Raw genomic sequence first — 15,596 nt, 5'->3', positions numbered from 1 at the left:
GGAAATGGAAAGGGTGGTGATAATATGAGATGATCATTGAAGCTGAGTCAATTATAATATATCAAGAGACTATAATAATCACATTAAAACATTTCAAATCAGACCAGAGCAATTGTATTAGGATAGATAATTTCATTGGGAAAACCAGTCTCGACATTTTAATTTCCGATTCTTCTGATGCACGTACTCTGCTGCAGAATATTCTATGTTATATACCACCATTTTTGTCAGTGTACAGATAACAAGCTTGGTTCCTGTCGGTGAAAGTGATATTGGATTGAGAGTGTAAAATAGTGCAAATTTCCCTCCGTATCTCTCAGAGCTAACACAAGCAAGACATCTATGACTAGTCTAAGGAGAAATTGTGCATGTTGAGAATTAATAGGGACACACTTCCATAAATAAGACTTTTACAGAGATACTTGATTTGAATTGATAAATAATACACTCATGAATAAGTTATGGAACTGATGGAGAGATATTTCTGTAGTCATCCAAAGCAGGTTTATGACATCAACAACTTTCTTAGAAAGTCAGTTTCGAATCTGTACCACTCGCATTCGTTTTTCACTATGTTAGGTGGGGTTACGGGGATAGGGCGGGGGAGTGGGCCAATGTAGGATGCTCTTTCAAAGGGTCAGTGCAGACTTGATGGGCCAAATGGCCTCCAATTGCACTGTAGGGATTCTATGGAATTATTTTTTCTGGAAAGACCATGTGGTTGGAAGTCAATTATCTGTGTTCCAGCTTATCACTGCAGGAGTTCCTCAGGACAGTGTCGTCAGCCCAACCATCTTTAGCTGCTCAATCGATGACCTTCCTTCCAACATAAGGACAGAAGTGGGATTGTTCGCTGATGACTGCACAATGTTCAGCACCATCCGTGACTCGGCAGATACTGACCCAGTTCATGTCCAAATGCAGCAAGACCTGGACAATATCTAGGCTTGGGCTGACCAGTGGCACATAATATTCACACTACACATGTGCCACCATTTACAAAGCATAAGTCAGGAGTATGATGGAATACTCTCCACATTCCTGGATGAGTGCAGCTCCAACACTCAAGAGGCTTGACATCATCCAGAAGAAAGCAACCCGCTGGATTAACACCTCTGCCACAAGCATTCACCCTCTCAACCACTGATTCACAGTGGCAACAGTGTGTACCATCTACAATATGCACTACAGAAACTCAGCAAAGCTCCTTAGTCAGCACATTCCAAACGCACGGTAGCTACTATCTAGAACCACAAAGGCAGCAGACATATGGGAACACCAGCACCTGGACGTTTCCTTTCAAGTCACTCACCATCCTGATTTGAAAATGTATCATTGTTACTTCACTGTTGCATGCGTCAAAATCTTTGAATTCCATTCCTAACAGCACTGGGGTATACCTGTACAATATGGACAGCGATGGTTTAAGAGGGCAGCTCACCACCACCGCCTCACGGGCAATTAGGGATGAGCAATAAATGCTGGCTTAGCCAGTGAAGCCCATATCCCGTGAATGAACAAAAAAAAGATATTTGAATATCAAGCAGGACAGACAAACAGATATATATGACATTTAAAATGAGTTGAATGTGTACTAGTGGAAGACTATCCATTTATAAAAGATATGCTAATAAATGATTAACTTATAATGTAATTAGGTATTACCACATTATTTAATCATGATATAGGGGCTGGTTTAGAACACTGGGCAAAATTGCTGGCTTTTAAAGCAGACCAAGGCACGGTTCGATTCCCGTACCAGTTTCCCCAAACAGGCGCCGGAATGTGGCGACTAGGGGTTTTTCCACAATAACTTCATTTGAAGCCTACTCGTGACAATAAGCGATTTTCATTTCATTTCATTTTCATATCTTATCTTTCCCAGGTTCAAATTGCTCACCAAATCCCTGCGGAGGCACTGCAGAATGTGTGGCTCTGATCAATGGCTTTACTTGTGAATGCGCCTTTGATTTTTACTATGATAATGATACCGAAATCTGCATTCAAGGTATGGATGAAATCATTGTTCTCAAATGATGCAACTACACATAATATTTGTGAAGTATTTTAATATACGATATAATCTATGCAAAATAACATTTAGAATTTCCATATTTTACTTTGAGTATGTAAATACAAACTTACAATTTAAGTATAATTGAGTTTATTTAATTTTGACTACTTAATCTATTGTTCTGTCTGACTGAAAGGATAGAAAGCTTATTTTTCTTCTAAATTATTTAACAAATGACAGCTAACAATTGTACAAGGTCTAACTAAAGGGAGCAAGTAACTAAAAATGAAAATCTTAAAAACAGGAAAAGGAGGAGGCAAAATTAAGTAGAGAAACAATTTTAAAAAATAAATTTAGAGTACCCAATTATTTTTTTTTCCAATTAAGAGGCAATTTAGCGTGGCCAATCCACCTACCCTACACATCTTTGGTTTCATAAGTTCATAAGATATAGGAGCAATGTTAGGCCATTCGGCCCATCGAGTCTGCTCTGCCATACTATCATGGCTGGTATGTTCCTCATCTGCTACTTGCAGTTTTACAGACCAAGAGCTGATTTGCGAAATCAGCCAGAGCATCGCCTCCCTAGAACACATGACCGAGGGGCGGAAGTAGGCAATTTAGCTTCCCAAACTCCCTCAATGTGATCATGGCTGATCCCATCCTGGCCTCAAGTCCACCGTCCTGTGACGGAGAATCCCGACCACTATATCTACAGGATCCCCATTATCCACTTTGTTTGTTACATCTTCAATGAACATAGAACATAGAACAGTACAGCACAGAACAGGCCCTTCGGCCCTCGATGTTGTGCCGAGCAATGATCACCCTACTCAAACCCACGTATCCACCCTATACCCGTAACCCAACAACCCCCCCCCCCCCCCCCCTTAACATTACTTTTTAGGACACTACGGGCAATTTAGCATGGCCAATCCACCTAACCCGCACATCTTTGGACTGTGGGAGGAAACCGGAGCACCCGGAGGAAACCCACGCACACACAGGGAGGACGTGCAGACTCCACACAGACAGTGACCCAGCCGGGAATCGAACCTGGGACCCTGGAGCTGTTTATGCTAACCACCATGCTACCGTGCTGCCCGTAAAACTCAGGCAAATTAGTCAAACATGATTTGCCCTTCATAAAACCATGCTGACTCTGATCGATAGTGCTTTGGCTTTCTAAATGTCCTCATATTACGTCCTTGATAATTGATTCTAACAATTTTCCACAACAGATGTTAAACTAACTGGTCTGTAATTTCCCACATTCTGCCTCCCTCCCTTTTTGAATAAGGGCATTACGTTAACATTTTTCCAATACACTGGAACCTTTCCCGTGTCCATGTAATTTTGGAATATCATAACCAATGGATCCACTATCTTTGCTGTCACTTTCTTTAACACCCTAGGATGTAGGCCATCAGGCCCAGGGGACTTGCCTGCCCTCAATCCCAAGAGCTTGTTGAGTATCATTTCCATATTGATGCTGATTGTTCCAAATTCCACACTTTTTATTACCTCTGAATTGCCCGATTTCAATAGGAATTGTACTTGTGTCCTCCACTGTGAAAGCTGAGGCAAAGTATTGATTTAGCATCTCTGCCATTTCTGTGTTCCCCACTATTAACTCACCAGTTTCATCTTCCAAGGGGCCAACGTTCACCTTAGCGACTCTCTTCCCTTTTATGTACCTGTAGAAGATTTACCATCCTTTTTGATATTCTGTGCTAGTTTTTTTTCGGAACTTACCTGAGCTTTAATTATTACTTTTTTAGTATCCCATTGTTTATGTTTGAAAGTTTCCCAATCTTCCAATCTGCCACTGGCCTTTGCAATATGATATAACTTAGTTATTGTCTTTATAATGTCCTTGAACTCCTTGTTCAGCCATGGCTGTTTTTTTTACCCCTCTTCCCATCTTTCTTCCTCACTGGGATATATTTTAGTTGTGAGGAATTGAGTATCCCCTTAAACAACTGCCCCTGCTCATCAGTTGTCCACCTTTTAGCCTTCCTACCCAGTCTATACGGGCCAAATCTGACCTCAAGCCTATGTAATTTCCTTTGTTTAATTCCAGAACATAAGTATGGGACTCCACTTTCTCGCCACAAAACTGAATTTTGAATTATATCAGACTATGGTCACTACTCCATAGAGGATCCTTGGGCGAAATCCTACCATCGGGAGACTAAGTGCCGACGGCGGAGTGAAAACCGGAGTATTTCACTCCGGCGTCGGAGGCCGCTCCTCGCCCCCTATTCTCCCACCCCCAGGGGGCTAGGAGCGGCGCCGCGACAATTACGCGCGCCGGGCCTTGGCGCCGTTCAAAGCGGCAGCGTGTAAATTACGCGGCCAGCGGCGCGTACATGACGTCACCCGTGCATGCGCAGGTTGGCCGGCGCAAACCCGCGCATGCGCAGTTGCCGTCCTCCCCGCAGGCGCCCCGCAAGACATGGAGGATTGATCTTGTGAGGCGGCGGAGGAAAAGAGTGCGTCCTTTAGAGACGCCGGCCCGCCGGTCGGTGGGCACTGATTGCGGGCCAGACCCCCTGGTGCTCGATCCTCCCTCCCCCCCCACAGGCCGCACACGCAGCGTTCGCGCGCTGTTCACGCCGGCAGCGACCAGGTGTGGTTGGCGCCGGCGTGAACCCGTTGGATTGGGCAGGCCGCTCGGCCCATCCGGGCCGGAGAATCGGTGCTCGACCGTTAGAAACGGCGAGCGGCGATTCTCCGAGCGGCCTGTCATGAAACGCGGCACACCATTTTGGGGGGGTGGGAGAATCGCGTGCCGGTGCCAGGGCGGCATGGCGGGAATCGCCCGGCACTCCCACGATTCTCCCACCCGGCGTGGGGGTCAGAGAATTGCGCCCCTTAACTCTGAGGTCATTAATTAATCCCTCCACATTACAAAATACCAAATCAAGAGTAGCCTCCTCCCTGGTTGGTTCCCCAACATACTGTTCCAAGAAACAATCTCTAACTCAGTCAATAAACTCTGCCTCCAGGCTACCCTTTCCAATTTGATTCCTCCAGTTTATGTGCGTATTAAACTCACCCATTATTATTTCCATACCTTTTTTCCAAGCCCCAGTTTTTGCTGGTTCATACCGTCCCCACTGTAGAACTCCTGTTTGGGGACCTATAGATTACTCCTACTAAGGACTTCTTCCCTTTGTTATTTCTTATTTCTACCCAGACTGATTCCACATCTTGATCTCCAGTAATTATGTAATTTCTCATTACAGCACTGATCCTTTCCTTCACCAGCAAGGCTACGCCACATCCTTTTTTTTCACCCTAACTTTCTGAAATACTGCGAAGCCTTGGATATTCAATTCCCAGCCCTGCTCTCCCTGTAACCACGTTTCAGTAATCCCCACCAAGTCGTAACCTTTTGTTTCTATTTGCACCGTTAGCTCATTAAATTTGTTACAAATGCTTCTGGCATTTAGATAATTTAGGGTTGTGGGGGTGAGACCTACGCAGCCACGGGAGAATGTGCAAACTCCACACGGACAGTGACCTGGGGCGAGGATAGAACTCGTGTCCTCGGAGCTGTGAGGCATAAGTGCTAAACACTGTGCCACAGTGTTGCCCAAGTACAGAAACAATTACAGGCAATGATAACCCGGATAAGGTGAAATACCATAGGCACAACAATTAGCATCTCAAATAGAAGAGAGCTGCTGTGGTACTCCGCTGACAACGGAGGGGAATTTTGTTGTAATCACAAATAGTTTCATCTATACTTTCACATATCAGCTGAAGTAAATGTATTTTTATTCTGAGGTATATAATAATACCTTTTGCAAGTAATAAAAATGCAATTGAACAACAGAAGCAACTTACATCCACATTGCATCATTAATATGTAAAACTTTCTGAGGGTTTTCACAGGAGTGCTATCAAACAGAATTTAACAGCAAGTCACAGAAATAGATATTAGGACAGGCGCACAAACGTTTGGCCAAAGAGATAATATTAAAGGACAAGAGAGGTAAAACGCAGAGAGATTTGGAAAGGTAATTCTAGAAGTTTGAGCTTAGGAGGTTGAAAATACACCCTCTAATGGTGTAAAGCAATTTGAAGAAGTGCAGAGATCTTGCAGTAATGTTGTGCTTGGGAAGATTACAGCAATCGGGAGTGGCAAGACCATGGAGGGATTTAAAAATGAGGATGAGAATCTTAATGTTAATGCTGGCCCATGAGCCAATGTATGTCATCAAGCACAGGGTTGATGGGGGAATCAGACAATGCCTGTTAAGATATGGGGAGCAGAATTTTGGATGAGCCCAAGTATATGCAGGTCAGATGAGAAACCAACCAGGAGAATTGAAAATTCCTACTCCCGTGTTTATGTAAGAAGAATTGCGTTGAGAACTTTGGGGTTCTCCTGCTTTTCCACTTCAGACAAATAGCCACTAACAACCCATTTTCCAAACTTCCCACAGATTTTCAACCAAATGTAGAATGGTTAAGTTGAGCATCTGAATGGAAATTCACCCCTGAATATTTATATCTTCACTAATGAAGATGATGAAATCTGTGTCAGTGGAGAGGAAGAGACAATATTGGATAAGAAAGAAAAATGAAAGAAGATCTCTCAAAGTTATCAAGTCACCCAGCCCAGATGGGATCCATCCTAATTTGCCAAAGGAAACTTGGTTTGAGATAGCAGAGGCTCAAACCACAATCTTTCAATCCTCCTTGGATATGGAAGTTGTGTTAGAGGATTGAAGGACTGCAAATATTGCACCCTTGTTTCAAAAAGAAGCAAAGGGTAAGTCTGATATCTACAGGCTCGTCTACATAATGCCTAGATGGAAAAACAACTAGAAGCCATCTGATATAATAAATTATCACTTTTCCTTTATTCTTTCATGAGATGTGAGCATCACTGGCAAGGCCAGCGTTTGTAGCCCATCCCTAATTTTCCTAGCAGACGTGGTGGTCTACCTTCTTCTTAAATTACTGTAATTTATCCGGTTCAACTTTTCTGCAGCAGTTTTGGTACAACTGAATGCTATTTCAGAGGGTAGCTCAGAGTTAACCACATTACTGTGAGTCCCATTAAGGCCACACCATGTAAGAATGGCAGATTTCCTTCGCTAAAGGACATTAATGAACCAGATGGGTTTTATCACAATCAATAACAATTTTATGGTCACATTAATCAAATTCCAAACTTCTTAATTAATTGTATTAAATTAATTTAAGTTCCCCCGGCTGTTGTGCTGTGATTTGAACCAATGACCTGGAGCATTATTCAGGGCCTTTGAGTTACGAATCCAGGGACATTACCAGCATGTCGCCATCTCTTACGGTGGCACAGTGGTTAGCATTGCTGCCTCACAGCGCTAGGGACCCAGGTTCGATTCCGTTCTCAGGTGATTGTCAGTGTAGAGTTTGTACTTTCCACCCATGCCTGCGTGGGTTTCTTCCAGATGCTCTGGTTTCCTTCCCCAGTCCAAAGATGCGCAGGTTAGGTGGATTATCTATTCTAAATTGGCCCTAGGTGTGTTTACGGGAATAGTGTGGGGTTTGGGCCAAGGCAGAGTGCTCCTTCAGAGGGCCGGTACAGACCTGATGTGCCGAATAGCCGCCTACTGCACTGTACTCCCAATTAAGTCTACAGAATGCCGAGATGGAAAAACTACTGGAGGCCATCCGACATGATAAACTACCACTTTCCCGCCCGAACACCATAACCCTTTATTCCTTTATTCTTCAAAAAACTATCTATCTTTATCTTATGTCTGCCTGGGTTTCCTCCGGGTGCTTTTCTGCCTACAGTCCAAAGATGTGAATTAGGTTAGGTGGATTGGCCATGATAAATTGCCACTTGATGTCCAAAAAAAAAAAGGTTAGGTGGGTTTGCTGGCTTACGGGAATAGGGTGGAGGTGTGGGCTTCGGTAGGGTGGTCTTTCCAAGCGCCGGTACAGACTCGATGGGCCAAATAGCCTCCTTCTGCATTGTAAATTCTATGATTCTCTGATTCTAAGTATGGGTTCAATAAGAAAAGCCAAAAGGTACTTTTGAAAGCAAATTATGTCTGACTAACCTGATTGAATTATTTGTTTTATTAGTAAAGATTGTTGATGATGATAATGCAGTATGTTTGTTTCAATTGGTACTTGATTAAGTACAGCAGAACAGACTTATTCAGAAAATAGAAGCACAGAGCATTAAAGGAATGGTGGTAATTTGTTTACATAATTGGCTAAGGGACAGGAGGTCTGAAATTGATGAACAGATATATTTTCTGACTGGAGAGAAATGTACAGTGGCTCAACTGTTAGGGATTGGTACTAGGATCATTTATTTTATTAATGGTGTGGTTTGGGTACAGGGAGCGCAATTTTGAACTTGTTGATGATACAATATTTAGTAATGCATTAAAGCGTGAATAGAATAGAGGCTGACTTCAGGCGAAAATAGACAGATTGGTCAAATGGATAAACATGTAGTATTGCAATTTAATGAGGGTTTGCGAGAAGTGATGCTTTTGGACAAGAACAATGTAGAGAGACATCATAATTTAAATGGTGCTTTTTATGATGGGGAGGGCCAATAAGATATGGGCCGCAAAGGATGCTTTTTGAATAGGGGCATTGAAAACAAAAACAAAGAAGTCTTGCAAATCTTTTACAGATCACCGGTTATGTCCCTATTGGAGTACTGAGGCATAGAGATGGCACAGAGGAGGGTTACTAGGCATTGACTGGATTTACTCATATCAGTCTTCTTTAATCCCATGTTAGAAGTGTCCAAAAATCTTTTTCAAAAATACGTTGATAAACATTGGAAGAACATTTTCCAAAACATCCAATTGAAGTGAACAAATAAACTTAAAATAATTTTAACTTCATCTTGTGTTACTCGTCCTTTACACTTTCACTTAATGATCTAGACCAGTCAAGGAGGGCTTAATCACTATATTCACTTTGTTTACGTGTTCACCCATATGATGCCTCATTGTTAATTGCAAGACGAGAAAAACAAAAGCCTTTTTTAGTTATTGTAGTATTATACATGACACTGCAATTTGAGCACTGTTTAGATTATAGCAAAGGAGAGGGTTTAAGGGCAAAATAAATTGTCATTCATCAATCAATTTTCTGCACTTGTTCAAAATGTGAGCATTCAATTTCATTTTTAATATTTAGGTCAGTCTTTTGGCGGAAAATTGACCATTCAAATGGAATTTGATGAGAGCATGAAGGACACAACATCTCAAAAGTACTTTGAGCTTCGGAAGAGCGTAATATCCTTTGTAGGTATTCATAACTGTGAAGAAAATTAAAAAACATAATTAAGATAAACAAACCATTTATAAAGCAACATTAATTTTGGCTAAAAAAGATCGGTGACTGGATCGAGCAGAACGTTGTAATTTGAGCCCAATTCACTGGCAGGATATTAATTGGGATGGCACGGAAGCATACTGGTTAGCACTATTGTTTCACAGCGCCAAGGTCCCAGGTTTGATTCCCGGCTTGGGTCACTGTCTGTGCGGAGTCTGCATGCTCTCCCTGAGTCTGCGTGGGTTTCCTCCGGGAGATCCGGTTTCCTCCCACAAGTCTCGAAAGACGTGCTGTTAGGTAATTTGTTCATTCTGAATTCTCCTTCCGTGTACACGGACAGGTGCCGGAATGTGGCAACTAGGGGCTTTTCATAATAATGTAATTGCAGTGATAATGTAAGCCTACTTGTGACAATAAAGATTATTATTATTATTATTAAATTCATACATGCTGCGATTTCTCAACTTTAGCCATGCTGTTGTAGTAAAGCAAAGACAGAAGCTGGGCAGCTTCCACAAGAACAGAGAGACTTTAGGGCACCTGTGTGAGGTCCAAATGGAGGCCCCAAGCTTACATTTGCATGCAGAAAAGCTGCGTTTTCAGAGGCAGCCTCTAATTGGCCATCACTGAGTTTGTTCTGCTATTAAGGATGGTTGGGTTGGCTCTAAGTGCTGTGAGCCCAACCAGAGGGCTGCAGTTTTAGAACTTTGGTTACTTCACCAATGGAGGTGGGCACTGCTGATACAAGTTAGTTGGGGGCTTGTGGGGAGATGGCAGGGGAAATTGAGGGCAGCTCAAATAGGAAGGGCCCTCGTTGGCTGTGCATCTGAACTTAAATAACCGGAATATAGTTGGGTAGGTGATCTGGGTTGAAGGATAAACATGTCCACTAGATCATCCTCCAGTTAATTCAGACCATTCTTGCAACTCTGATGGCTCCGTGGCTGCCGCCTACATTGAGTTGGTGACTTCTGCAGGCGGGGTGGGGAAGGGACAAGGGAGGTGAGGGGAACTCTGCCACTGGCAAAATTCCGAAGAGGCTGTGGGCCTTAACTATGCAAATTGGATACCCACTTTCAAGGAGCTGGATCTGACCCTCTTCCCATCCCATCCCTGGGAAAGTTCCCCAGTTATAGGACTCTGTTGGGGTGCTTCAAGTCTACTATCATGAGGCAGGTAAAAGTTAACCCATTAGTTTAATGAGAGCCTTTTCCCATCACACCACTTAGTGACTAGTTATAGAGAAAGATTGCCTGAGATCTGGTAGATTTTGTGAATATTCTCTCAAATGGAGATAGTGAAAAGAGTCTGGGAAATAGATTCAGGAGTGGGCCATTCGGCGCCTTGAGCCTGTTTCTCTATTTTCTGAGATCATGGGTGATCTTCAACTTCAAATCCATTTTCGTGCCTGGTCAGCATATAATTCTATTCCCTTCGAGCCTAAAATGCATCCACTGCTCTCGAGGGTAGAGAATTCCCATGACTCATAACCCTCTGCGTGGAAAATATCTTCACCTCAGTCCAAATGTTCATCTACTTACTCTGAGATTGTTTCCCTTCGAAGTATTTCCCCAATCATCGAAAAGAGCGTTGCAGCACCTGCTCTGCCAAGCCCTCAGAATTATATGTGCTCCTTTGAGGTCATCTTTCATTCTTACAAACCCCAGAAAATATAGGCCCGTTTTACTTAATCTCTCCACTCGGTTCCCTCTCATTTCAGGAAGCAGCTCAGTGAACCTTTGTTGTACCTCTCTAAGGCAAGTATTTTCTTCCTGAGGGACAGAGACCAAAACTGCATGCGGTATTCCAGGGGATGGGACGTTTCGGCGTGGCCAGTTCGGCGTGGCCGATTCGGCGGGGCCAGTTCGGCGTAGCCGATTGGAATGGGACGTTTCGGCGTGGCCGATTCGGCGGAGGAGTTTTTCGGCGGAGGGACGGAAATTTATTTTAAAATCTATGCTAGCGCTTCCCATTGAGAGTCTACTGGGGGCGGGGGGAGAGGTTAGACCCCCGTAGACTCTCAATGGGAAGCGCTAGCATAGATTTTTAAATAAATTTAAAACCCCCATCGTGGATCTAATTAAAACAGTGTCAATTTCAGCAGCCGGAGAGGGAAGCTGCTCTCTCACTGAAACAATCAGCCGGCCGCTGAAATTGACACTGCCTGCTGCTCTCTCTCTCCAATCCAACTTTTAAGTTTTAATGTTTCTGATTGGAGGGAGAGAGCAGCAGGCAGTGTCAATTTCAGCGGCCGCTGATTGCTTCAGTGAGAGAGCAGCTTCCCTCTCTGGATCAAAGTGAGCCGGCCGCTGAAATTGACACAACTGACAGTTGGGGTCCATAAGCTCCCCCGCGGAGCACCAAACCGGGTCTGACTTTATACAGCCGGTGTTACTGAAGATATTGTGACTTTACACAATGTGTTAAGTCAGACAGCAGTGTAGATCACTGGGCAGCTGCTTCAATACTTTCAGTAACACCGGCTTTCTTTAAGAGTTTAATGTTGGTGCCTTTCTTTAAGAGACCCGGTTTGGTGCACAAACACGATATCTGAGGCGGCTGGAAGGAAAAGATACAAGAAATGGGCTGCACAAACATTTTGCGACTATAACTAATTTGACGCCGCAAGGTCCCTCCGCCGAAAAATTCCTCCGTCGAATCGGCTACGCCGAACTGGCCACGCCGAACTGGCCACGCCGAAACGTACCAAACCCGGTATTCCAGGTGTCGTCACACCACAGGTTCTGCAATTGCACTTAGGCTTCGTACTCTTGTACCCTAACCACTTTACAATAAAGGCCAGCATACCATTTGACTTTCTAATTGCTTGCTATACCTGCAAGTTAACTCACCGGATTGCTTCTCCAAGGACATATAAATTCCTCGGAAACAGTAGTTCTTCACCATTAAATAAAGTATTCCGCTATTCTATGATTACTACGAAAGAGACCTCACATTTCCCACTCCCATCATTATACTCCAACTGCCATATTCTTGTCTCCTCACTCCTTCTTCAGGTTGCTTCAACTTGCCACGGGTTGGATGCAATATTGTGCTTGTTGCTTCTAAAGTAAGCAATGAGACTTTTTGTAATGAGGTTTCATTGCTAACTAGCATGATACTCAGTAAGTCCTGATCTTTTCCACAGTGGCTAACCACAAATTTGCTTTGTCAGGAAAGTGCCAGGGATCTGTCACATATCTTGGTGATGTCTGGTTTCAACACCTTTAACCTCTTGCTCAGATTATCCACCATGGGCAGCACGGAAGCATACTGGTTACCACAGTTACTTCCCAGCTCCAGGATCCCAGATTCGATTCTCGGCTGGGTCACTGTCTGTGCAGAGTCTGCACGTTCTCCCTGTGTCTGCATGGGTTTTCTCCAGGTGCTCCGGTTTCCTCCCACAGTCCAAAAATGTGCGTGTTAGGTGGATTGGTCTTGCTAAATTGCCCTTAGTGCCCAAGACATGTTAAGTGGGGGTTACTGGGTTACAGGGGTGGATTAGATATGTGGGCTTCAGTAGGGTGCTCTTTGTAAGGGCCGGTGCAGACTCGATGGGTCAAATGGCCTCCTTCTGCACTGTAAATTCTATGATTCTATGATTTCTATCATACCAGATCTTAGACGGGTGTTATCTTCAACATATACCAATCAAAGCTGATGATAAACTCACTTAGTTTAGCTCATGTAATGGATAGGAACGAGAGTGAAGTGAAACCTCTGTTCCCTTCCCCTACTCTATAATGGTTGTGTTGTTTGAAAAGAAAGAGGTGCATGTTTCTTATTCATGAGTGTGGGACAGTTTGAATGACCAGCAGCAAGCTATTCATGTGTTTGAATGAAGAGGAATATTTATTCACGCATTCACTTGGAAAATCTAATGCTGCATCACTCAATCACATACCCGGGCAGAATACAGTAAAGAGAATAGTACACTTTTACAAGTTGTGAATAAAAGAATGGGTCATAACTCACAAGTTTAGTTCATCTTGGAAAAAAGCATGTGTTGAAGGCAGAGTTGTATACAATGGTGAATTTACACTTTGTGCTCACCTTCATTTTTGCCCCCCCCCCCCCCCCCCCAACCCACCCCCAGTGATGGCTGTAGACCCCCTGAGTGGCTGGCACACCTCATGGCTTTCACCTGGCGCCTCGTGCCTCACTGTTGCTGGCTGGTCTGCCCTCCTCAGCCCTGGCTGGGTCAAGTCTCCCCTCGCTGCAGCGCTTGCTACTTGATGACTGCTGACCAGCTGGCTCACCTTGGCTCGTGGCTTTCGACGGTACATCAAGCCTCACCTCCCTCTTGCTGGTTGGCCTGCCCTCAGCCCTGGGTCGAGAAAACTGCCGATTGTGCGTTTGTCGCAGAAGTAGATCACAGGACCGTCTGCCTCTGCCTCTTTCCCTCTTTGCCTTGTCACCTCTCACTCCTCACCATTCAGACCAGTATGTTTTCCTGCTCTCAGGGGACTCGGCCAATCAGAGTCTAATGTTCTTTCTGAATTGCCTGCATATTGAGCCTATCAGCAAATGCAGATTTATCAGGCTTTGATTGATCCCACAGACGCCGGCCGGCGCAGGTCCCCCATTGGTCACGGGCCTATGCCTCGGCACATCGTGTTTCATTATAAATCCGCCTCTGGTTGTATATTAGAATTGTTGCAGGATTCCCTCAGAGAGGAGTATTTTCAGCAGGCAATGAAGTTAGTTACTTGTAGTCTCTGGTTACCAGGAGGCCAGTTTTCTGTCCCGGCGCACTGAAAAAGGAACAGATGCAGGTGGTGCTGCCCTTTCTGTGGCTGATTCTGCAGTTTGGATTGGATTTGTTTATTGTCACGTGTACCTAGGTACAGTGAAAAGTATTTTTCTGATTCTGATGGTGAGCAGCTCAAACAGATCATTTAGTACATGAGAAAGAAAATAAAACAAAAAGAAAATACATAATAGGGCAACACAAGGTCCACAATGCAAATACTTGGACACCGGCATCGGGTGATGCATACAGTATTAATCAGGTCAGTCCATAAGAGGGTCGTTTAGGAGTCTGGTAACAGTGCTTTTGAGTCTGTTCGTGTGTGTTCTCAGACTTTTCTATCTGCTGCCCGATGGAAGAAGTTGAAAGAGTGAGTAAGCCGGGTGGGAGGGGTCTTTGATTATGCTGCCCGCTTTCCCCAGGCAGCGGGAGGTGTAGATAGAGTCAATGGATGGGAGGCAGGTTCGTGTGATGAACTGGGCTGTGTTCACGACTCTCTGAAGTTTCTTGCGGTCCTGGGCCGAGCAGTTGCCATACCAGGCTGTGATGCAGCCAGGTAGGATGGTTTCTATGGTGCATCTGTAAAAGTTGGTAAGAGTCAGTGTGGACATGCCGAATATTTTTTAGTTTCCTGAGGAAGAAGACGCGATGTTGTGCTTTCTTGGTGGTAGTGTCGATGTGGGTGGACCAGGACAGCCCTTGGGTGATGTGCACCCCTAGGAATTTGAAGCTGTTAGCCATGTCCACCTCGGCCCTGTTGATGCAGACAGGCGTGTGTACAGTACTTTGCTCGTTGTTCTAGGTTCAGTAGGCAGCACTTAAAGCCTTCTTTAAAGGGGACACACTGCACTGTGAGTGCCTTACCATATGGTCCTGCAGGGCTCTCTTCCCAATATGTTGTGGGGTTTACGTTAATGAGCTGCAAACCTGGGTCTTTATGTCTTTATTTGCAACATTAACCCTGGAGTCTGAAACAAACTTCGGGCTGAATTTTCCCAGAAATCGACAAAGGTCGATAGTGGATGGAAAAAGTGGCATTGAAGCTGCCAGAGTAACTTTGGCTTCCTCTGTCATATAATCCAGCACCTAGAGTAAAAAAACTTAAAGGGGGAGTCCCACAATGTAATGCCGTCTCTGATATGTCTTGTCCAATAGCAACTCAGTCCTTGAAGATCAGGGCACCATTTCCAAAGGCTGCTCCAGAGCAAAAGAGTTCACCCCACACTGCCCATTAGCACTGCCCAGGCAATTTCCCAGCATGGCCCACTGGGTACTACTGGAAATTATCTGGGAAGAATCCAGGCATGACCGTCTCCCCGCTGAGTGATGCACACACCTGATCTCCCCAAGGAGGTCTGCCGGCCCGGTGCACATCTTAGGAGACCAGTCAGGTTTTATGCCATTCTGCCCTCATGCCCACGTGGATGGATTTTCTGACTTCATGGGAGATTCATGCATAGAGGCCTGATAACGATATGGTCATTAATTCAACTGATCTTCCTGGTGCTGAACAAATGCAAA

The 15,596-nt window shown here is 44.4% G+C and overlaps 1 protein-coding gene across 1 annotated transcript in view; it reads left to right on the top strand.

Moving 5' to 3' along the window:
- Window positions 1-1,862: 1,862 nt before the first annotated feature.
- LOC119962447 (mucin-13-like) overlaps window positions 1,863-15,596 on the top strand; it is a 38,168-nt gene continuing 24,434 nt past the window's right edge. Inside the window, exons 1-2 of the mRNA XM_038790403.1 lie at window positions 1,863-2,008; window positions 9,188-9,294. Of these exons, the coding sequence (XP_038646331.1) occupies window positions 9,220-9,294 (75 nt within the window). The 5' untranslated portion in view covers window positions 1,863-2,008; window positions 9,188-9,219. The remainder of the gene's footprint in view (window positions 2,009-9,187; window positions 9,295-15,596) is intronic.

This window comes from Scyliorhinus canicula, chromosome 2, assembly GCF_902713615.1.
Source record: "Scyliorhinus canicula chromosome 2, sScyCan1.1, whole genome shotgun sequence".
In the NCBI taxonomy this organism is placed as follows: Eukaryota; Metazoa; Chordata; class Chondrichthyes; order Carcharhiniformes; family Scyliorhinidae; genus Scyliorhinus; species Scyliorhinus canicula.
Note: the sequence above shows the minus strand (reverse complement) of the source record. Positions and strands in the feature narration are given on the sequence as shown.